At 47.6% G+C, this 22553-nt stretch overlaps 3 protein-coding genes across 8 annotated transcripts in view; 1 reads left to right on the top strand and 2 right to left on the bottom strand.

Annotated features, from left to right (window-relative positions):
* Ift172 (intraflagellar transport 172) overlaps nt 1–3923 on the top strand; it is a 39399-nt gene extending 35476 nt beyond the window's left edge. For 3 of the 4 annotated variants that reach the window (XM_039111607.2, XM_039111609.1, XM_039111610.2), the window contains 10 exons: nt 91–177; nt 406–522; nt 1201–1311; nt 1470–1589; nt 2075–2170; nt 2364–2423; nt 2508–2606; nt 2847–3000; nt 3147–3238; nt 3370–3515. In XM_039111607.2, the coding sequence (XP_038967535.1) occupies nt 91–177; nt 406–522; nt 1201–1311; nt 1470–1589; nt 2075–2170; nt 2364–2423; nt 2508–2606; nt 2847–3000; nt 3147–3238; nt 3370–3459 (1026 nt within the window). In that variant the 3' untranslated portion in view covers nt 3460–3515. Of the gene's footprint in view, nt 1–90; nt 178–405; nt 523–1200; nt 1312–1469; nt 1590–2074; nt 2171–2363; nt 2424–2507; nt 2607–2846; nt 3001–3146; nt 3239–3369; nt 3516–3913 lie in introns of those variants that run through there. The other variant, NM_053792.2, reaches the window with a different exon arrangement.
* Krtcap3 (keratinocyte associated protein 3) lies at nt 3590–5184 on the bottom strand. Of its 2 annotated transcripts, NM_001109674.1 has the most exons (7): nt 5010–5159; nt 4721–4905; nt 4576–4635; nt 4248–4454; nt 4008–4142; nt 3790–3902; nt 3590–3702 (listed from the first exon to the last, which is right to left on the bottom strand). In NM_001109674.1, exons 1-6 carry the CDS (start codon nt 5035–5037, stop codon nt 3795–3797), a joined length of 723 nt encoding a protein of 240 aa, NP_001103144.1. In that variant the 5' UTR covers nt 5038–5159; the 3' UTR covers nt 3590–3702; nt 3790–3794. The 2 variants fall into 2 exon arrangements, with proteins under 2 accessions (NP_001103144.1, XP_038968855.1); XM_039112927.2 differs by lacking the exon at nt 4576–4635 and having other exon boundaries at nt 3591–3702; nt 5010–5184.
* A 105-nt stretch (nt 5185–5289) lies between these two features.
* Nucleotides 5290–15861, bottom strand: Nrbp1 (nuclear receptor binding protein 1). Of its 2 annotated transcripts, XM_017594340.3 has the most exons (19): nt 15728–15861; nt 12829–13057; nt 12525–12647; nt 12296–12397; nt 11886–11975; nt 11536–11576; nt 11095–11189; nt 10600–10623; nt 9533–9616; nt 9181–9239; nt 8955–9053; nt 7188–7320; nt 6871–6976; nt 6725–6775; nt 6496–6631; nt 6258–6311; nt 6110–6173; nt 5912–5967; nt 5290–5835 (listed from the first exon to the last, which is right to left on the bottom strand). In XM_017594340.3, exons 2-19 carry the CDS (start codon nt 13036–13038, stop codon nt 5731–5733), a joined length of 1632 nt encoding a protein of 543 aa, XP_017449829.1. In that variant the 5' UTR covers nt 13039–13057; nt 15728–15861; the 3' UTR covers nt 5290–5730. The 2 variants fall into 2 exon arrangements, with proteins under 2 accessions (XP_017449829.1, NP_001030169.1); NM_001034997.1 differs by lacking the exon at nt 10600–10623 and having other exon boundaries at nt 15728–15792.
* Nucleotides 15862–22553: the final 6692 nt, after the last annotated feature.

The raw sequence follows: 22553 nt of genomic DNA on the forward strand, positions 1-22553 counted from the left end.
CAACACAGAAACAAGAAGAGTAAGGCCAAATTCCTGAAGAGGTTCCAGAGATCTCCCTGACCCTCAGTCCACTGTTTGATTGCTCCACAGCTGGTGGGTGTGGACGTAGTAGCTGCCTTGGACCTGTATGTGGAGCAGGGCCAGTGGGATAAGTGCATTGAAACGGCTACCAAACAGGTACTGCGTCCCCCTCCATCCCCTCTTGATTCCCTCCCTGCTTCTGAGCATCCATCTCTTAACTCCACCGTGGCCAGTCTGTAGAGGCCCCCAGTGAACATCAGTCTTCGGTACTCTGAGCCTGTTCAGAATTGTACATGCCCTTTACTCCCTAAGCAAAACCCAGCTCTCTTGTCACTGCCAGTTCTTACTGGTCTGAGCCTTGTCCATGCTCCCCACCCCAAACAGAACTACAAGATTCTGCACAAGTATGTGGCTCTGTATGCGACTCATCTGATCCGAGAAGGTGGCTATGCCCAGGCCCTGGCCCTCTACGTGCAACATGGAGCCCCTGCTAACCCCCAGGTACAGCTTCCTTGGAATGTTTCCACTAAGGAGTGCAGTCCGCAGCCCCTAAAAGCAGCCACCCTTTTAGTCATCTCTAAGGATCCTGTCCTTAGGGAGCACCAAGCCCAGAATCCTATCCCGAGACACACAGACTCCTTGGAGGATTTACCCTTTGAAGAAGTAATCAAACAGCCATCCGTGCTCTTATTAAAAGCACAGACTTGTCTGTCCAAGAGGAAATGTGGACTCTTATAGAGAATCAGGGTTCTCTAGACTATCAGCCTGTTAACATGGTGGCTGTTCTCACATTTACATATCCGCTCACACTGACTTTGTTTTTTGTTGTAAGTTTTGTCTGTATGTTTTCTAAGTCAGATCTCATGTAGGCCAGGCTAGCCTGAAACTCACTGTGGAGCCTAGGATAACCTTAAATCCTGGTCTTCCTGCCAAAATACTTTTTTTTTCTTCAGACACACCAGAAGAGGGCATCAGATCCCATTATAGATGGTTGTGAGCCACCATGTGGTTGCTGGGAATTGAACTCAGGACCTCTGGAAGAGCAGCCAGTGCTTTTAACCACTGAGCCATCCCTCCAGCCCTAAAATACTTATCTTAACACCTCTGCCTTCTCCATCAGTCTAAGCTTAGCTCTTAGACAGACAGCTCACTCAGGTCCTCTTCCCCCTCAACCTCTAGAATTTCAACATCTACAAAAGGATCTTCACTGACATGGTTAGCTCTCCTGGGACCAACAATGCTGAGGCCTACCATAGCTGGGCTGACCTTCGGGATGTCCTCTTCAACCTGGTAAGGAGGGAGGGTCAGTGATGAAATAGCAGGTTCCTTCTCCTGTTCCTGTCCTGGTCTCGGTCCAAATGGCCAGCAGTAACCCCTGTACTACCCTCCAGGCTTTCCTCCCACCCCAGAGCCGAGCTCTGATCTCTCACCCTCGCTCCCTTTTCTAGTGTGAAAACCTGGTGAAGTCCAGCGAGGCAAACTCGGCAGCTCATGAGGAGTTTGAGATGATGCTGCTGATCGCTCATTACTATGCGACACGATCCGCAGCGCAGAGCATCAAACAGCTGGTGAGATGCAGCCCTGTCACGAGGACACGCTCAAAGCTACGAAACCAAACAAGTCCCAGTCCTGGATCTTCCAGCTTCGGCCCTTACACTGCCATGTTTCCCTCTGCTTCTCAGTCTAGTCAGTCTGTAACACTCGCTGAGTCTCTTCACATACTGCTCTGACGTGGGGCTCTGTGCCCACAGCCCTACCACCCTCAATACACTGACTCATTCAGATATCATGATAGTTCTTCTGTACCTCCTTTAAGTACACAGACTTTTGACTTATCTGATTGTAACTGTGTATACATTTCCTGTACTTGGTCAAATTCTACAAGTAGAAGGAACATAATCTGGGTCGTTACATTGTGCTGATGAAAGGAACCAAGACTGGAATAGCCTGATGTCTAGAGTGGTTCAGAACCAGTTTTCTAGCACCATGCTACCCTAGTTACAGGCTCAGTCCCCATCGGACCAGGATCATAAACTTGGCCTTTAATCCACAGGAAACCGTAGCTGCTAGACTTTCCGTTTCGCTCTTGCGCCACACCCAGTTACTACCTGCGGACAAGGCCTTTTATGAAGCAGGCACTGCTGCCAAGGTGAGCTGGGACAAGGGGAGGGCGGGGCTGAAGGAACAAGGAAATCTAAAGTGGGAAGATGGAGAGACTCCCTTGAGCAAAGCTGAGTCTGGAGCTGATGTCAAGGTGGACAGAGTCTCTGTCTCTTCCTGGAGTGTCCTAACACACAGAGTGGTACTCAGGCTCACAGCCATTTGCAACTTTTCTGTTACAGGAAGTTGGCTGGGAGAACATGGCCTTCATTTTCCTCAACCGATTTTTGGATCTGACTGATGTAAGTAGGGAAACTGTCCAGGGATTGGGAGGCTTTGCTTGTCACAGGCTGTACCTATCTCATGGTTGATTGCTCTGCCCACAGGCCATCGAAGAAGGGACCCTGGATGCCCTGGACCACTCTGATTTTCAGGACACAGACATTCCCTTTGAGGTGCCACTCCCTGCCAAGCAGCATGTCCCGGTAAGGGAGCAGGACTGGAAAAGGGAAAGGTGTCACCCAGGGGGTTGGCACTGAGAAGGGAGGATGGCTCTGGGTTGCTGTCCTTCAGTGACATCAGTCCTCACTACTACTCAGGGAAAGCAAAGGCAGTAACTGTGTCCCTCAGACCTCAGAGGAACTGTTTATAGCAGATGTGGGGCCAAGGGCCTAGGGAGACTCTGTGCTCACCCCATATGAAGCTAGTGTACCTCTCTTCCCCAGGAGGCCCAGAGAGAAGAGGTTCGAGACTGGGTGCTCACAGTCTCGATGGACCAGAGGCTGGAGCAGGTTCTGCCCCGAGATGAGCGTGGTGTCTACGAGGCTTCCCTAGTGGCAGCGAGCACTGGAGTCCGGGCCCTGCCCTGTCTCATTACAGGTACAGAGCCCCACATCGCCCCATAATGCCACAGGGAAAAGCAGTAGCATCAAAACTTCATTCCAGTGCCAGAGCCACCCTTCCCACCCCAGGTGCCTGGTGCCTTCCCATTGTTTGCCAATGCCGTCTTTCACCTTCTGCCACAGGTTACCCCATTCTGAGGAACAAAATTGAATTTAAGCGGCCTGGGAAGGCTGCTAACAAAGACAACTGGAACAAGTTTCTTATGGCCATCAAGGTTAGAGGAGGAATCTTAAAGGCCAAGGAAATGGGGGGTGGGGGTCACAAATAGGATTCTCAAAAACCTGCTCCTCGTGACAGCCAGGAGCTAATGGTTCCTCTCCTGTTCTCTCTCCACTTTGCTCACAGACCTCCCACAGTCCAGTGTGCCAGGATGTGCTCAAATTCATCAGCCAGTGGTGTGGTGGGCTCCCCAGCACCAGCTTTTCCTTTCAGTGACTGGTGCAACTGAGAAGTTTAGATCTGTTCCTCATTAAAGTTCTGTGAGTAGTGGAGACTGCTGCATTTTGCTCAACATCTCGTCACCACAGTACCTTGCCCTTTACTCTAGAAGTAACTGAAATCAGGCCGAAGACAAAAACCAAGTTCTTTTATTACAATTATTTATAGCGCCCTAGGGTTGGGGCCCCATGGCGTGCGTAGTAGAAAACACCTGTGGTATGCGCCTCAGCCGAGCACCTCCTGACAGAAAAAAAAGCCAACCTGAGTCAGAGAGCAAAAAAGGCTAGCCCCAGTCCCCAGGAATGCATCCCACCCCAGGGCCCTCACCTGTCCTAAACCCAGGTTTTCTGTAAGGCCTGGAAATCCTGGTGGTGGTGGAGCAGCTGTATATTCTCCTGCCTTTTACACTCAAGAGGTTCAAGCTCTGTCAGTTCCTCCAGCTGCAGGAGAGGAGGGAATTCAGTAATTGGGCCTTAAATGACACACCAGCTCCTTTACAACACAACCAGGGTATGGAATGAGCCCTTCCTGTCCCTCTTCCTTACCTGTCCCTGCAACCCTTCCTTCCTGAAGGGCCCAATTCCCCGTAGCGTGAGTGCAGCCACACAACAGTAACCAGAGAGAACAGCTTCAGCTGCAGACATGAACAGAGAAGGGATCCAGAGAGCCAAGGCTGTATCCTAAAACCCAAAGTAACAAAAGGACTAGACCTTGGACGGAGGCAGGAGCAGCACACAGGGCAGAGGTGAGGGCCAGAGTTTCTCAAACAGCAAGAATAAGCTCACATAAATTCTTGTGGGATCAAAGGGGCAGTCAGTGTGTCCAGGCCCCTGGTCCAGTGGTATGGAATGATCCATCAGTCCTGGATGGCAGTCAGCAATAAGACGGCGGCCACCATTGGCAATAGTGAGCGACACAGCCAGGAGGAGGCCCATGGAGCAGGCAGCAGACAAGAGCAGGTTCACCAAGGCCAGCGTCAGCAGGGCCCAGTGCTAGTGGGGTAGAAGACCTGGGTAAACAGTCTGTTTAAGTTTCCCCGTGATACTTCAGTTTCTCTATTTGAGGCTCCTGCCCATTGGGAGTTTGCTGAGACACCTCCTCTACCCCTCTCACCAGTCGTGGGAGAAGAAGGTTCCTGGATGCCAAAAGGGCCACAAGTCCCACGGTAACGCTCTGCGGAAGCAACAAGCCTATGACTTACTGGCTCTCAGCGCCCAGCCCAACCCGCCATGCCTCTCCACCCTCTTGCGACGCTCACCAGTAGTCCCGAACCCACAGAAATGACATTGGCTGTGGTGTACTCAGGAGTGACCGCGCCACGGGGGTTGGCCACGTGCCGCAGGACAGTACCATGCAGCACAGCTCCCACTAGGAGATTCACGTGGCCCACCAGGATCAGCGCAAGTCCCACGCGCATCAGCCGCCGGGGCCCTCGGGCGGCATCTGCAAAGTAGGGGGAGGGGCAGGTATTAGCCGTGTAGGGCGGGGCCACAGGCCCAGCTTCGGCCTGTGGGACCACAGGTGCGGATGAAAGCCGTACAACTTACCGAAGGCGCAGACGCGGCAGCACCTCATCGTGGCCGCTCTGCCCCCTCCGCCAGGCTGCTCTACCGGGAACTGGCTTCGCCCGGACCCGACCCGATCCGATCCGACCCGACCCGACCCGACCCGAAGGCCGGCTTCCGCGCTGCCGTAGGCAGCTCTACCTGGGCCCGCCCCACCCCCGCCCTAAGGCCCGGCCTCCAAAGGGCCGCCCTACCTGGGCCCGCCCCGCCCCGCCCCAGGCGGCTGCGCCACCCACTGAGCCGCAAGCACAACACAAGATGCTTTAGCAAAAAGTAGACTTTATTACAGCAGCAACTGAGGCGATTCGAATGGCCCCCCGGGGCCACCCCTGCAGCACCACCTTTCTCTCCCGCCCATGCGCCCCAGCGGGATTGTAGAACTCTGCTCCCCCAGTGCCCGTGGGCCTCCTGTCCACACAGGCAGGGCAGGAGCCAGCAGGTCAGCTACTAGCCCCCAGCTAGAAGGTGGCTGCTGAGAAGGCCCAGGCCCACGTCTGTGCAAAACAAGTAAACAAAGTGCAGAGGGGAGGAAGAGAGGGGAAGAGGCAGGATGATACTCAACCAGGGAGCCCCTAAAGCCCTCCTGAATAATACGGGGAGAAGGGGCTTCTCAGGGTAATACTGACTGGGGAGAGGGGGCAGGAGGACTGCAGCATGCCCAGGGACAGCCACAGCTTGGCTAGGGGCCTGGCTCAAGTGAGCTCTATGAGGAGACGGTGACGGCGGCTGAGTTGAGTGTGCTGTTCCTGGCAAAGTTGAACTTGTTGAGCGTCTCCTCCAGCAGAGAAGTCAGGCGGCTCTGATCAGCCTGGGGAAGAAGCTCGGTGAGGCAGGGCTGAGAGAAGGCAGGAAGGCACCCAGACAACACAAGGCAGGAACCTCACCTCACTAATGAAGCCCAGCTGCACCAGCTCAGCTGCCAAGTCGGGGATGTTCTCATCTGACAGAAAAACGGGGGAGGTGCTTGAGTAGAGTCTGGGAGGATCAGAAGCCCGGTGAATCCTAATCCCTGTCCCTGTCCCGTCCCCTCAAAGGATAAGGCTCACAGATCCTCCCTCCTCCAAAAGAAAGGAGACCCTTACTTGGCATCAGGTCACAGCTCAGGTGCCGATTCAGTTTGTCCTCCAGCTTCAGCAGAAGTGTTAGCTAGAAAAAGGACAATGAGAATGAGGCTGCTCCTCCCCAGCAGGCCGAACCCCCCTCCCCGTGCAGCCCCGGGCCTGAGCTTACATGGTGTTTGACTCCCTCCTCCACCGACTCAATGTTGCACTGCATGAGCACCACCTGGGCCAGGACAGACATGGAGGATGTCCTTAGAGACTGCTCAGTAACACACTGAGACTTTCCACAGCCCAGCCCACAGAAGAACGGGGTGGCCAGTAGGCAGAGATGCATTCCACATAGACAGTGCCTTAGCTAAGATGTCTCTATCCCATAGCCAAAAATACAATCACACCAGAGTCCCCACCTTGCGTGTCTCCACTTCAGCTGGCTCAGGAGTTGGAGTCTTGACCGAGGGGGGCACAACGGGTGATGTCACTTCCTCCTGCTGTGGCTGCTGGGGACGAGGCAGCCCAAAGGCTGTCAGAGGGTAGATCCCATTCCTGGTGGGAGATGACATAAGTCACACGGACTCTGTGAAAGCCTCAAAACACCTGCCCCTACTTCCTCCCAGAAGCCCACCCTCTCTCTCTCACCTGACATCTTCAAGGAATTTGTCTAATTCCAGGGCTGGTGACTGAGAGTACCTGGAAGAAAAAGGAAACAGCATGAAAATCACTCCACAGAGCCTAAGGTGGTAGTGACCAACCATCCCTTTCAGACCCTCTCAGTGGTTACTCACAGAGTCTGAACTGGCTCCCGGCCTGGCCCTGCAGGGATTTCAGCTAGTACAGCACTGGTATCCATGTTCTTGGTGATCTCCTCTAGAGCATTCTCTGGGATCATATCTGGTGGGTATAATGGGGTGGAATACTGTGTGAAGACAGTCTTGTTTCACACTAGGCAGAGAGGATAGGGGTAAAGAATCCCTCTGGTAACAGAAAACTAAGGACGCCATGCCAGTGATGGATGGAAGCCCCGAGTTGGAAGACTCTTAGTAATCTTTGTATAACATGGACTCAGCCCAGGACCAATCCTAACAGGCTCTAGGGCACTCACGTTGGTGTCCCACAATACAGTGAGCAGCAAGAAGTTTGAGTGAGGGCACTTCAAACAGTGCTGGGTGGAACAGAAGTTCTCTGGCTGTGGGTCTCCGAGCAGGCTCAGACTGCAGGCACTTTTGAATAAACTCCTGTAAGAGAACAAGAAACTAAACAGGCATCTGGCAAGACTCACATCCATGTAACTTTCATTAGACTTAGCAAAATGTTTCCTACGAGCTTGGAATTCAAAACTTATTGGGAAAATATTGATATATTTCCTGAAAGGGCTTTATACCTATATGGTAATATATAAACTTATCTTTCTAAGTCTTTCTGGTTTTTCTTTCTGGACATTTGTTTTTCCACGACATGGTCTCATTACATGACTTAAGCTGGCCTGGAATTCACTGTATAGCCCAGGGTGTCTCTGAACTCACAATCCTCCTGCCTCAGCCTCAGAAGTGTTAAGATTATAGGCATGGGCCACTGTGCCTGGCTTTGGTCTTACTTTTTGTTTTTGGAGACAAGGTCTGTCTATATATCCCTAGTTGCCCTGGCCCTCACACTGTAGATGAGGCTGGCCTTGAACTCACAGAGATTTGCCTTCCAAGTGCCAGGGTTTAAGAGGTACACCATTACTGCCCAGCATTTTTTTTTTTCGGAGCTGGGAACCGAACCCAGGGCCTTGCGCTTGCTAGGCAAGCGCTCTACTACTGAGCTAAATCCCCAACCCCCGAAACAGTATTTCTTTTATTGTTTTTGTTTTTATTAACTCATTCATGGCCAACTTTTCTTGGATCTTTTCCAAATTTGGTTTTTCCCTTCCCTGACTTAGCAAACCATTATGGTCAGTGATATTCACCATCTTCTTTTGTCTCCCAAGCCTATTATCACAACTTCCTTTATCTACAACTCCTGATTGCCCACTTTCTCTCTAACCATTCATTCTGCCTCTGGTCAAATCCCATGCCAACATGCTTTCTTATTTCAGTTTTTTTTTTTTTCCCTCCTGGAGCTGGGGACTGAACCCAGGGCCTTGCGCTTCCTAGGCAAGCGCTCTACCACTGAGCTAAATCCCCAACCCCCCTTATTTCAGTTTTAAAGTCGACAAAGTCTTTCACTTAATAATCCCACCCTAAAGTGAACTAGAACCTGAATTCGATCTTAACTCTTCCATTAGTCCTCTATTTCTTGCTCATCACTAGTCTCTGATTAACATTAACTGTTCCCTTCCTTGTTTTCTTTTTGAGGCAGGGTTTAATGTAGCCCAGGCTAGCCTCGAATCGTCTATGTAGGAGAGGATGACCTTGAACTCCTGATCCTTCCATCTCTACCTCCCAAGTGCAGGGCTTACAGATGTACTGCCTCCATGCCTGACCTGAGTTATTGTTCTTGTTCAGACTGTCCTGTCTCACCACAGTTAAGCTTCATACTGATTCATAATTCTTTCACCCTTTAAATCTTAACTCATTAAATATAAAATCCCAAATGACTAATTTGATATTTAATGCCAAGATATTACATAAGAGCAACTGCCTAAGGTAACCACCCAATCAGCTCACCTCTATGTAGAGACACTAACCTAGCAAACAACTTTTAACCTCTATACACCTATCTGAACCCTTAGCCCCCGTGCCTAGAATCAAAAATTTCTCACAGGTAGTAGGTTAGTCTTTTCTACTTTGATTCTCTTCTTTTGCTCTTAGAACATCTGGGGCCCCTTGGGAGGTACAATAAACCTGAAAGTCAGTTAAGGAGGGAAGCTGGTCCTGCTGAGTCTCACCCTCTGTAACGAGTCTTCTAGTAGCTGGATGGCACTGCTGATGGCTTCCTGTGGCACATATGAGGACTCGCCATTGCCCTGAATCTCCAGCACTGCCATCTGTGGTGAGGAAAGACCCAAAGGGACAACTGAGATCTAAGACACAAACTCACACACCCAGTGACCCCACAATCCCTCCCTAAGACAAGCATTTCCCTTTCCATGTTCTGATGCATGTCCTCCTCACCTCCAGTGCACACATGCCGAAAGAGTAGATGTCCACTGCTGTTGTAACGTTTGTGACTTCTAGAGAAAACAGATGCTTATTAGGGGAGAGAATGGATTGGGGGTAACAAGTGGCAGGCATACTTAAAAAAAAAAAATAATAATACAATGTATGCAAGTACAAAAAGCTGACCTTTTTGTTGAATTGTCCCTGTATCTCACATAGGTTATAAAGTATAAAACAAAGATGTGGGGTAGCTATGTCAGGGGCTGACCTTTCAGGAAGGGAGTAGGTGAAGGGGCACAATCTGTCTGAGGGACTTTTTTTTTAAAGCTGAGTCTAAGAATGGGGCAGAGAGACAAGGCTACCTCACCTCCGTACTCTGGTGCAAAAAAGTGTAGGTTCTTCTGTTCTTCCCGGCAAGTCTTCACATGATTGTTGATAGTGTCAGGAGCCACTAGGAGTAGGGAGACACCCACAATCTGACCACCACCACCACCAAAGCATGATCTTACTCTAGAGAGTCTCCAAAAGTCATTTTTCTCCTGAAGCCTCCTTTCTAATACTCAACAGACACGAACTATCACTTTCCCAATCCTGAGCTATAGACTACATATAAGCACCATCTAGATCCCTTTTTATTTCTCATCTAAGATCCCTTAACTCAGAACAACAAAGTCAATGCACTTTACAGACACTGTGGGCTTTTGGCTCATCAGGTAACACAGTCAAAGGAAAACCTTTCATCTGTGACTTGATCATCTTTTCAAAGTCCCAGATCTATGAAATCCACAGCCCCACAAAAATGCTAGTTTTAATTCATTCATCCACCCTGCAATTAACATAAAAATACAGGCAGCCCTTCCTACTATGAGACCTCATGAACCTGGATAAGAAAGGCAAAGCAGCAGTAACATAGATTCAAGGAGCTAGCCTCTTCCTTACCCATCTGTGATGACTGAAACTTAAAACAAAAAAACTAAACCCAAAACCTCAAAAGTGAACCAATACCCTAAAATCAGTTTCACTTTTTAATCTACCAAAATGTTTTAGACCCTCTTCTGAAACCTTATTCCTCAACAACACCTACCGCACGACTGAACGAGGAACCAGGGCCAGGCCCAAGCTGGACTCACTCTGATATAACAATGACTACAGATCACAGAGAATCTGGGAGCACAGTATGATTTAGGAGCCAGCCTGATGATGAAGGGGTATGACTCTTAAGAGGAAGTGTCCAGCCAGGCAGATCCACAGGAAACAAGCAGGTTACAAAGGGGCAAGCAGGTGGAGGGCTGGCAGGGCAAAAGCTAAGCAGGCATAATTAGGCACGGGAAGCAGGGAACAGGCCTTTCTCCCACGACTGCATGCACTGGGCAGCCGCAGAGGGAGCAAAGGGAGCACAAACAGAGCCCCAAATGGGGCAGAGGGAGCTCTCACCATTAGCAAAAATCCTATGAAAGACTGTTGGGAACAGAGCAGCCCGTAAGCGGGAGGGAGGAAAACAGAGAAAAGTTGTGAGCGATGGAGCAGCCAAGCCCCAGACAAATGGTAACCACACAGACACGGCACACAGAAATGTCACTGCACACAAATACACAGCAAATGAAAACACTCACAGCAGGTATAGTCTGGAACCTCCTTGGTAGGGTTTGGCCCCAAGGGCTAGAGTCAGAACTCATATCCATCTCTTGCCCTTTCCCAGCCTCCTATCATCTGCTCTGCATCATTGCAAGGCTCTCGCCAAGAAGTTCAAGACTGTAGACCTAACCCATCCACTAATTGGTCTCTCCCTAGGAATCACCTCTACTAAAAGTCTATCTATTTTCACCAGATCATACCTCAAAATTTGCTGTTCTCCCATGCCTTTTACCTTACCCCCATGGTTCCCAAATTCCCGAGGCTCCCCTGCCCAGAATCTCTCCCTCCCCTCACCAGAGCCAATCTTGATGAGTCCGTTGTGCTGGATGAAGATGGTGTCACAGGTCAGGTTCCCATGGATGATGGGAGGGTCACAGGAGTGCAGGTAGCTGTGGGGGCACTGGGCTGTTAGAGGGGCCACTAGGAAATTAAGGGCAGGGGGAACCCAAGGGTTAAGAGGAGTAAGGGTCAGCTGTCCTCCTCATCATGATAATCCCTATACTCTGAATCTCTATTACACCAGGTATGTTACATAGGATAAGCACTAGGAAAAAAGGTTGGGACACTGATGGTTTAGGTCATCAGGAGGACCCCACAAGGGGGCCTAATCTTGTCAGCACATGACTCAAAGAAATTGGGGAGAGGCAGAATAGAAAAGCAAAGCAGTGCCTTGTAATGTGTGTAAGGAACTAAATCAGGAGAAATTGGGGAAAGAACTAACCAGATATTACCTACCTTAGGGCAGAGAGGATCTGTGTACACCAGCGTTTCCAAGCCTGGAAAAGTTTTGTCCCAGAATCAGAAGTAATAATTTCTCCCCCCCACTCTCTCTTTCCTCTTTTTTCTCCCTTCCCTCCCCACCCTTCTTCTCCATGGTTTCACTATATATATTCACTTAGGTGTCCTGAAACTGTGTAGGCCACACTGGCTTCAAACTCTCTGCCTCCTGGAACAAAGGCATGCAACAAACACACCACAACGAGTGTGTTTCCTCTCAGCCTCCCACTAGTCCTTGCCAGCCCTCCCTAATTGGCTTCACAATCTCCACCACCTTTTTAAACCCTATGTCTAGCTTCTCTTCATACCTTTTCATTCATAGTCTTGTGGTTCTTTTTGGTCTTCTTCAGAAACTGCTTTAGACTCCCAGAGGACATGTATTCTGTGATGAAAATCACCTAGGGAAGCAAAGCACTTACTATTAAGGCTTAATACTAGAAAATATCTCTAACCTGGTAACGTTTACACAAGATACATACTAAATTGTGGGGATTTTTTTCAGCTTTCCTTTCCTTTAGTATCACTCTCTTAGGCTTAACAGCACAATGAGAAGAATGCCCTCTTCCTTCTCCCCATCTTTAACTGGGAAACCCTACTCTCTTGCCACAGCAGCAGATTTTAGTTCTGGTCTCAAAATTACCTAGTTTCAACCTGTGAATGTAGTGAAATGGACAATAAAGGCACCTGCTCTCTGGCAAGTTCAGGAAATATTTCTTACCCTGGCCTTGTTTTCTTTAACATCAGCCCAATACTTGTGAAACTTCACAATGTTAAGATGTTCCAGCTGAATCAGATTATCAAACACTGCACGGACCTTTTCCTGGAGCAAGGGAGACAGAGGGACAACAGAGCTCACCAATCACTGTAATTGGAAAATCCATTCCCTATCCATCCCCACAGACGATCTAACCATGAAACCTTTCCTCAGTCACAGGCCCATCACCTACCTCCTGCAGTTTGTAGTTCTTGCGTTCAGAGAACTGTACCTCATTCCATACAACCTCCACACCTTCCTCTGTGTCCATGGCCAGGTATGCACTGTCAATTCCTGGCACATTACGTTGATTCACCTGAGAAGCAATCCAAGTGGAATTAAGGCACTTTAAGAAGCTGCCATTTTAGGGTTCCATATGACCATCTTCCAGCCCTGCCCTACTGACATCCATCCGCTCTGCTCTTCTGGACAGCTACTCTAGTTCTCACTGTTTACAATGTACTCTCCCAGGACTCCAGCACCGACCGCCATCTCACCTCTTCTCGCCTCTTCTGCCAGCGCCCACATGGTGACTCCTCCAAGATCTCAGACTCATCTTCACTTTCTTCTTCTTCCTCCGGAGAAGCAGCTGAAGTTGTAGAGGTCACAGGAGGTGATACAGAAGTCAGGCCAGGAGCTGAAGATGAGGATTCTACCTTTGGGTCTGAGCCACTGCTGACTACTGTTTGGGACTCCCCTTCCGACATGCTGGAATGAACACTCAGCCTGCATTTGTTGGGCAGAGTCAGAAGACAAAGGTCAAAAACAGACGTATAAAACTTTAATAGTCTTAACTTCATCTTCAGCCTCAAAAAATACATCTCCCTTGTTTCCTTTAAATCTAAAATCAGATCTCCTCCTACCTAAATACTGAAATGTGAATGACTCTCTGGCTTCTAGAAGAGGAGTTAACTGAAGATCACCCGAAGTGCTGCACATGAGATGAATGACAATATAGTCCACTTTAGTCAAACCCAAATATACGGTAAAATCTGGTACCCCACTCCTGCTCAGCAAATAGTGTTGCAATTAATATATTTCCCATTGGCTCTCCATGGGCCTCGATCTTCACTGTGCTTAAGAACTAGGGTGTACAGGCATTACTCAGAGCATACGACTCTAGAATGTTCCACTGAGACAGACAGCCCTATGGGCCTACATCTTCCTTAACCAACAGGCCAAAACTCCCAAGGGTGACTTATTCTACTAGAACCAACAGTGGCATTACCCACTTTTCCTATACATAGGTAGAAACTGCCTTTGGGCCAGGCGACTGGCAGGTATGACTTCCTTCTCTAATGACCTCACCTTCCTCATGATGTGTGAATGTGGCAAGTGGGTACTGTTTAACAGCATTTCTTTTCATTTACTCACTTAAATGTTTAGTAACACTTGTAGGTTACTATAGGTCACAGAATGGGAGGGTGCTTGAGAGATCAGTGAATTAAAATAAATGAAATGCCTGCACTTAATTAAGCACAAATTCAGAAAGAAAATCAAAAGCCTTATGTTTCCAGCTTTCCTTTCATTTACATTGCTCAAAGGCTTTGACTTCCCCAATCTCTGAGGCACTAGATCTGATACCAGCTACTTCTTTCCAGAACAAATAATTCAAGCTATAGCTTTTATAAGCAAAGTGTTAAACAATAACATTTCTACAGGGGCAGAGTTGCTTTAAGAAAAACCTAAGTTTCTAATTAACCCATATAATAATAATAATAATAATAATAATAATAATAATAATAGGACAATCAAATGAATAGAGACTATTAAAAAAAAACCTGAAACCTATGTGTGATTAGCTCAAGGAAGCGCTGCCTAATAAAAAAATCAATACCCTGGAAAGTAAACTTGCACTCCAAAGTCAATTCAGAATATCTGAAACCTGCAATCAACACCAACATGGCCATACAACTCTCTGATGCCCCTTTCTACACATTTCTCTCCAGCCTATACTGTTTTACCTGAATCGGGAGATTTGTATTAACGTTCTAGTAAACTCAAAGAACACAGCACTACAGGAGGAAAAAAAATCTAGTAGGCTACTTCCCCACTTTAAATTTCTAAGGAAAGTCCTTGCCTACCCTAGAAAGTCTCCTCTGTATGCCAAAACAGCTATTATTTTCGTGCATGTCTTAATAAACCAATAAAAAAAGATGAGTTAAGGATCACTTTTTCCTCCTTCCCCTATCAAGGAGCTAAGAAAATAAAGTCTGTATCAAGGAGCTAAGAAAATAAAGTCTGTTTCAGCTACATTCACACGATGTGCCTCCAATCTGAACTGATAAGTGAAATTCTAGCAAGATACAACAGAAGATACTCTAGAATGTCAAAGCTGTAGCCTATGGAATCTAAAACTACTGGACCAAGTTCACAGACAGCCCCTTCACACTGCACTTGGGAGAGAGGATGAACTGTCACCAGCGACAAATGCCCAGAAGGTACATTTCCCTCCCCAATCATGTCCCAGGAGGTAAAATAAGAGCAGTGCCTAAAGATCTCCAAGCACTCCCGCAACAGATGCAGAAACTTGTGCAACACTGGGGGTTCTGCCTCAGAGCTGCTGGTAGTTTTAACAGGGATCACACATGGAAAAGCTCATTTACATTGGTGAGGGCAATCTCCTCGAAGCCTCTAGCTACCCTGAGGGTGCATAGTACATTCACTCCAGGGCATTGTCTGTCATCTCTCGCAAAGTTGTTCTCTCGGCTTCCATTATTAGTTGAAAGCCCTCTGCACGTCACCCCGCATAGCTCGCAGCCACAGGCCGCTCTGAGGAAACCCAGAGAGCCTCTGAGGTCAGCAGAACTGCTCGGTCGGAGAGAAAGCAAGCTCGGAGGCAGGAGGCCCTCAGCATGTCAACAGGTCGCCCGGCCAGTATTTGGAAGGAAGCGGTAGCGAGCAGACAGTGGCCGGCCAGGAGACTGAGCACCACAGCCACCTCATCAAAGGCCAGCCTAGCCGCGCCGTCAGGCCGCAGACCACGCCCCCGCGCTCGGCGCACCGCCCCGCGAGCAGGCCGGGCCCGGACGCCGCGCTTCCTTCCGCAGGTCCTCGGGCAGGGGCCCCCGCCCCGCCCCCGCCCCGCCCCCGCCCGCGCCGCCTGCCCCGCCTCTCGCGGCCAGAGTTCCAAGAGAACGCCGGGGCCCCCCGACCCGCGCCCGCAGAATTCCGGGCCGCCGCGGCCACGCCGGAGACACCAGGAGGGCGGGCGGCGCCCTGGGGCCAAGGTGGCCCCTCAGCTGCGACGGGCCGGGCTAGGTCGGGCCTGACTCCCGAGAGAGCAGGGCCGCCGGACAGCACCCGCCGGCCGCGGCCCGCCGGCCCGCGGCACCCGGTGATCCTGCCGCCCTTCCGCGAGCCCCTCCCTCCAGGGCCTCTTTCTCCGGAGCTCACCTCCCGACTCCGCGCCCGCAGCCTGCGCTTCAGCTCCAGCTCGGGTTCCGGGGCCTCGGATCGCAGCGACTCCCTCACAGCTGCGCTCCGCAGCGCAACCGAACTGCGGGCCCCGCCCTCGCGGCGTCCGGACCAACAGTGGGCGGTGCCGCACCGCCGCCAGGTTTCCATTGGACAGGGCAGCGGGGGGCGGTTCCCACAGACAGGCGCTCTCAGGGCAGTCTCCTGCCGCGTCTCCTCCCTTGCAGGGCTCTGGCGGACAGCTTGCCAGCGTTGTCTTCATGTCTCTCTGTCCATCCTCCGCCCAGTCGAGGTGCTCCCAAGTAATTCTGCCGGACGAAAGGAAGGCCTCTCTCTCCTTGAAAGCGCCATGACAGTCATAATCCTCCGAAAAGACAAAAGGAACGGAAGACGCAGCCTCAATCCGAGGGATGAACCCACCCACATTCCCCATTTGGGAAAGAGACAGTTCATGGGTCATCAAATTTTCAGAAAGCTTTTCTTTTTTTAATCGCTTAACATGAAACCTAATAGTTGCTGATTTGCATAACATTATTTACCTAAACATATAACCAGATTCGACCCTCATAAGGGAGAACTCATTGAAATTAATCAATGATAGTTGTCAAATGCGAAAATGAAACAAAAAAAAGTTACTCAAATTTAAATTGGCATGAGCCCAAAATAGAATCCGAAGTAAGAAGATCCATCAAAACTGTCCTTGTGGGGCTGGGGATTTAGCTCAGTGGTAGAGCGCTTACCTAGGAAGCGCAAGGCCCTGGGTTCGGTCCCCAGTTCCGAAAAAAAGAACCAAAAAAAAAAAAAAAACTGTCCTTGAAAAAGTATTTGGAAAGAATTTACATTGGTTGTGAGTTATAATTACAATAGATTTTGGGTTAAGCCATTGATCTTGGAAAGTTAAAGGCAAAATCTAAGGGATGAAAATTCATGCTGCCATTATCTATGTATTATCAAGGAAGAAGGATGAATCATCTGAATCTGAGTGCCACAATCAACAACGTTACTGTCCTGAAAGGGGACTAATTAGTCCTAGTTCACCGGTTCAGATGGAAATCCTGTAGAGACTCATTTTTTTCTATCTTCACTTTTAAAATGCTTGCTTTAAAAAACAAAATTTCAACAAGCATGCCAGACAGATCTCTGTGAATTCGAGGCCAACCAGGGAGGGCTACATAGTGGAACCCTGTCTCAAAAACAAAAGCCAACCTTTTTTGTTCACCCAGCATAGTGTCGAATACGGTAATCCTATCACTCCGAAGGCTAATGCCATGAGTTCATGATCAGCACAAGCAATAGCGCAACTGTACAAAGACAAAATAGAATTCTGCTGTTGGATTAAGAGATGCACTTACCTATAATGTATAGCACGACATTTCAAAGTTTGTTCTAGTCTTAAATGATGCTCTTCCTCTCCAGATTAATCTTTCGGCCTCCTGGGCACCAAAGCAATAAAAACTCTTGAACCACAGCAAGCATTCAGTACATATCTGTTCATGCTACTTTAGTTCCCATTAGTTTCTGTCAGCACTACCAACCTTTACATTTCAGCTAGCAGTTTCAAATGTGCATAGAGGATCCTTAGGCAACCTCATTTTCAGTCATTCTCTTGTGTACCTAAAATGGTCAACTGCTGCCTACATTTTTACCACTTCGCTTACATTTCCTGCTTACAAAGGAATAAATACAAGCCTTTAATCCTAGCACTGTAGGCAGAGACAAGTTAATATTTGTGCACTTGCAGCCAGCCTGGTCTACAGAGCAAGTTCCAGGACAGCCAGGACTACACTGAGAAACCCTGTCTTGGAAAAACCAAAACCAAAAAAAGTAATAAATGCTCCCGGCGGTGGCCCATGCCTTTAATCCCAGCACTGAGAAGGCAGAGGCAGGAGGATCTCTGAGTTCAAGGCCAGCCTGTTCAATAGAGCAAGTTCTAGGACAGCCAGGTCTACACAGAAAAACCATGTCTGGGAAAAACAAAACAAAGCATAAAAAACAAAAAAGAAATTGATGTGGAGACAGGGCCTAGCAATCAAGAGCACTCTCTGCTCTCGTAGATAACCCTGGTTTGGTTGTCAGCACCTACATGGCAACTCACAATTATCTGTAGCTCCAGTCTGAGAAAATCTGATACCCTCTTTTGGCCTCCATGGAACCTAGGCATGCATGTGGTACCCACACCTACATGTAAGCAAATACTCATAAGCATCATAAGCATTAAAATAAATCTTTTGACCTGGGTGTGGTGGCTCTGGCTGATAATCTAAGCACTCAGGAGCCAGAGACAGGAGGATCTCTGAGATAGAGGCCAGCCCAGTTTGCAGAACTAGCTCCAGAACTGTCAGGGTGTCTAGGGAAACACCGTCTCAATAATATAATAACCAAGGGGTTGGGGATTTAGCTCAGTGGTAGAGCACTTGCCTAGCAAGCACAAGGCCCTGGGTTCGGTCTCCAGCTCCGAAAAAAAAAATAATATAATAACCAAATAAATCTTTGTTTAAAGCCACTAAAAAACAGGAATCTCAAAAATATTTCAGTATAATATGTATTATATATAATACATGTATATATATGTATACACATAGTAACTTCTATGAACCAGGCACTGTTTTCTTTTTTAAGTTTTAGTGTGCGTGTGTGTCCCAGTAAGCATATTGCTGGTCCCCAGACAGTGTTAATGGGCTTGTGTTAACTTAATACCCATAGCAATTACTTATTAACACTTATTTTAGAGGCCCCTTAAGATTCTACTACCTTTTTTTTCTTTGATCCAGACATGGTAACACGTGTCTTTAATGCCAGCACTTGGTAAACAGAGGCAGATAGGTCTCTGTGATTTCAGTACAGCCATAGCTGTTAACACAGAGAAGCTCTGTCTCCAGAGACAGGACTCTCCATGTAACCCTGGCTGTCCTAGAACTCGTTGTTTAGACAAGGCTGGTCTCAGAGATCCACCTGCTTCTGCCTCCAGAGAACTGGGGGATTAAAGATTTACACCATCGCAGCTGGCTGCACGATGAAGTCTTGATCACTAAATCATCTCTCCAATCCCTATACCATACTTCCTATAAAACATTTATTTTTACCTTATCAATAAAGTGTTACATTTCCCAAATGTATTCATATTTAATTGATAACCACCATTGGACCATGGAATGAATTCTATTATTCACTATTGTAATACTAGTTAATATTCTGTTGTATCTTGCCTATTTGTAGAACGATTAATTGGAGGTATTGCATTGATATGCTAGATTTTATAGAGAAGCTGTATTGGGACTTGAGATTCTGCTGACTAGACACAGAAACTAGATGGCTGGCGATAAAGTAGAAGAAAATGGACTACATATCCACTTATGCCTGTTTGAACTTTATGTCACTTATATATCCATGTTTTATGAAATGGAATAGGATTGGCTCACTAGTAAAACGCTTGCCTAACATGTGTAAGACTGTGTGATTCCTATCATGGAAAAAAGGAGGGAGGGAGGAGAGAAAAGAACTAGTTAACAAAGGAGCTCTTCACTGAATGATTAGAGGTTGCATGGCAGATCAGAGATAGAGTGTTTTGCCTAGCATGCTCAACACCATGGGTTCAACTTCCAGTACAAAAAGAAAAGCTTGATGCGTGCAACACATTTGTTGTAAAAATATAAAAAATAAAAAATAAATAAATAAAAATAAGGTGTGTTTTATCCCACTAGGTCTGCACCGCGGTGCCCCAAGATATCTCCTAGATATCTTGGCGGAAACACATCCCAACTGCGTGACGGCCCAGTGTCTCTTGCCACCGCACACTTTCCTACACTCAAACCATCCCATAAAAGAACACACAACAAAATAACCTTTGACCCAATTGATAAGATATAATTAAACATACAAAGCCCGGTACCAACCATCCCTTAGGAACATTTACGTCGGCCTACATTATCCTGCCCGGCTTCTCTCTCTCCCTCTCTCTCTCTGGTCCAGTCTCCTCCTCTTCCTTCAAACTTCTCTCCCGCCCATCCTTCCTTCTCCTCCAATGACAGGCCTCCTTCTATCCTGTACCTGCCCCTCACCTGTACTTTACAAATTCAATGGGGAGAAGGTTCTGGTGACATCACATGATTCCTGAGTAGAGACCAGGCTGCATCCTTGGGGCAATGGGCAAACCACAACACAATACATTTGTTTTTGTTTGTTAGACAGAGGCTCACCACATCCACCAGGCTGGCCTGGAATACGCAGAGTCTAATCCTCTCACGAGCTAGGGTGAAAGGTGTCTAGGTTTAAATGCACTATTATCACACCTCAGCCTCCCAGGTGCTGGGGTAATAGCCCACTCCAGCCTCCACCGGATGTTCTGCTGCATGTGCTTATTAGTCACCACAGTAATGTTATCTGGATCATCCATTGCCTTACATAGTTCCTGGGTGTGTGTGTGTGTGTGTGTGTGTGTGTGTGTGTGTGTGTGTGTGTGTAGGACCACTTAAAATCTACTCTTATTAGGTGGGTAGGAAGGTAGAGAGGATATAGGAGGAGTTCGTGGAAGGAGAAGAATATGATCAAAATATATAAAAAAAATTTAACCAAATGTGATAAATATAATGAGATGAAGTAAAAACTATCACATTGAAGTTACAGCAACTCAACAGAAAAAGGATCCCAAGAGCAAGCACAAGAGTCATAAACCACTGGTTCTCTCAGTCGGGAGTCATAGAAACACTAATAGCTATAATATATATGCAGAGAACCTGGGGCAGAACCATGTAGGCCCAGTGCTTGCTGCTTCGGTAACTGTGAGCTCATGTGTGTCTTGCTAGTTGATTTCGATGACTTACTTTCCTGGTGTCCTCCATCCCCTCTGGCTCTTATAATCTCTAAAGGGAAAGATTTTGTGGAGACCTCTCATAGCAGAGACTCTCTCTGCTATGGTTCTCTGCCTCTGTTTCTATATGCTACTGGAGGAAACCTTTCTGGTGACTTGATAAGGCACTGAACTATGAGCATAGAAGAATATCATTAGGAGTAAGATAATCTTTTTTTTTTTTTTTTGAAACTGTATTTCTCTGTTTAACAGCCCTGGCTGTCCTGGAACTTGCTTTGCTGACCAGCTGGCCTACAAACTCCCAGAGATCCTCCTGCCTCTGCCTCCTGAATGTGGGGATTAAAGGTTTACACTACCATGCCTGGCATGTCTCTGGTTCTTTTTTTTAGATTTATTTATTTTATTTATATGAGTACACTGTAGCTGTTTTCAGACACGCCAGAAGAGGGCATCAGATCTCATTACAGATGGTTGTGAGTCACCATGTGGTTGCTGGGATTTGAACTCAGGACCTCTGGGAGAGCAGCCAGTGGTCTTAACCACTGAGCCATCTCTCCAGCGCATGTCTCTGGTTCTTGATTACCCAAGTGATGTTGGGTGTGGATTCCTTCTTGTGAAAGGGGACTTAGGTCAAATAAGATATTGGTTGGCTACTCACACAACTTCTATGCCACCATTGCCCTAGCATGGTTTGCAGGCAGGACAGATTGTAGGTAAAGGTTTTGCAGTTTGGTTGGTGTCTACATGTCTCTTACAGTAGCCTGTAAAGTACCTTCTGCAATAGTTCTGAAGTATACCAAAGTCACTTCACTAGGGTGAAGGCTCCATGTAGGTACCAGCTTGACTTCTCTGTGTTCAATGAGTTCAATGGGGGCCCACTATCAGTTTGTAGAGAGCAACCCTTTGTCTTAGCAACAGTCTGGGCTGTCTGGGAATTTTCATGGGACCTTCTACCCCCTTGGCCAATTACTCAGTGGAATGCAAATCAGTCCTTCCACAGTAAGCCCTTCCTGGCAACAAGAGTTGGCCAGTTGAGAATCCATATCCCCCATCACTAGGAGTCCTCACTGGGATCACCTACATAAATTCCAGGCAGTTTCCCATGCACTAGGTTTCCACCCTACCCCAACAGCCTGCCAGTTCCAACCTTCTTTGCCTGCACTCATCTCCCTTCATCCTGATCCCTGTATCTTTTCCCACTCCAGTCCACACCCGCTCCCAGTCTGCCCATAAAATCTACTTCTTCCTCTCTGGGAGCCCAGGTGTTCTACCTGGGCTGCCAACTTTTACCTAACTTCTCTGGTGTACAAATTGTTTATCTGTAGCTCAAGGTAATGGCTTGGTTATCTTTTACTCAAGGGCTAATATTTAAATGACATATTTATTTTTCTGTATTGGGTACCTCACTCAGGGTTTTTCTTTCTAGTTCCATACAATCAGATGCCTGCCAGTTTCAGGATGTCATTTTTTTTTTAACAGCTGAGTCTACTCCACTGCATAAATGTACCACATTTTCTCTATCCATTCTTCTACTGAGGGATGTCTAGATTGCTTCCAGTTTTTGGCTATTATGTATAAAGTGACAATGAAGATGGTTGAGCATGTGTCCTTGTGGTAGGATGGAGTTTCCTTTGGGTATATGCCAACGAGAGATATAACTGGATCCTAAGGTAGATGGATTCTCAAAGTAGTTTTGATCTGCATTTCCCTGATGACTAAGGATGTTGAACACTAAATGTTCCTTAGGCATTTGAGTTTTCTCTGTTGAGAATTCTCTGTTTAGATTTGTACCTCATTTTTAAATCAGGTTATTTGGGTTTTTTTTTTATATCTAGCTTCTTGAGTTTGGTATATATTTTGGTTATCAGTCCTCTTGGATGTGGAGTTGGTAAAAATCTTTTCCCATTTTGAAAGCTGCCTCTTTGTCTGATTGACATGTCCTTCGCCTTACAGAGCTTTTTAGTTCCATGAGGTCCCCTGTAGTAATTGTTCATCTCG

Source organism: Rattus norvegicus, chromosome 6 (genome assembly GCF_036323735.1).
Source record: "Rattus norvegicus strain BN/NHsdMcwi chromosome 6, GRCr8, whole genome shotgun sequence".
Classification (NCBI taxonomy): domain Eukaryota; kingdom Metazoa; phylum Chordata; class Mammalia; order Rodentia; family Muridae; genus Rattus; species Rattus norvegicus.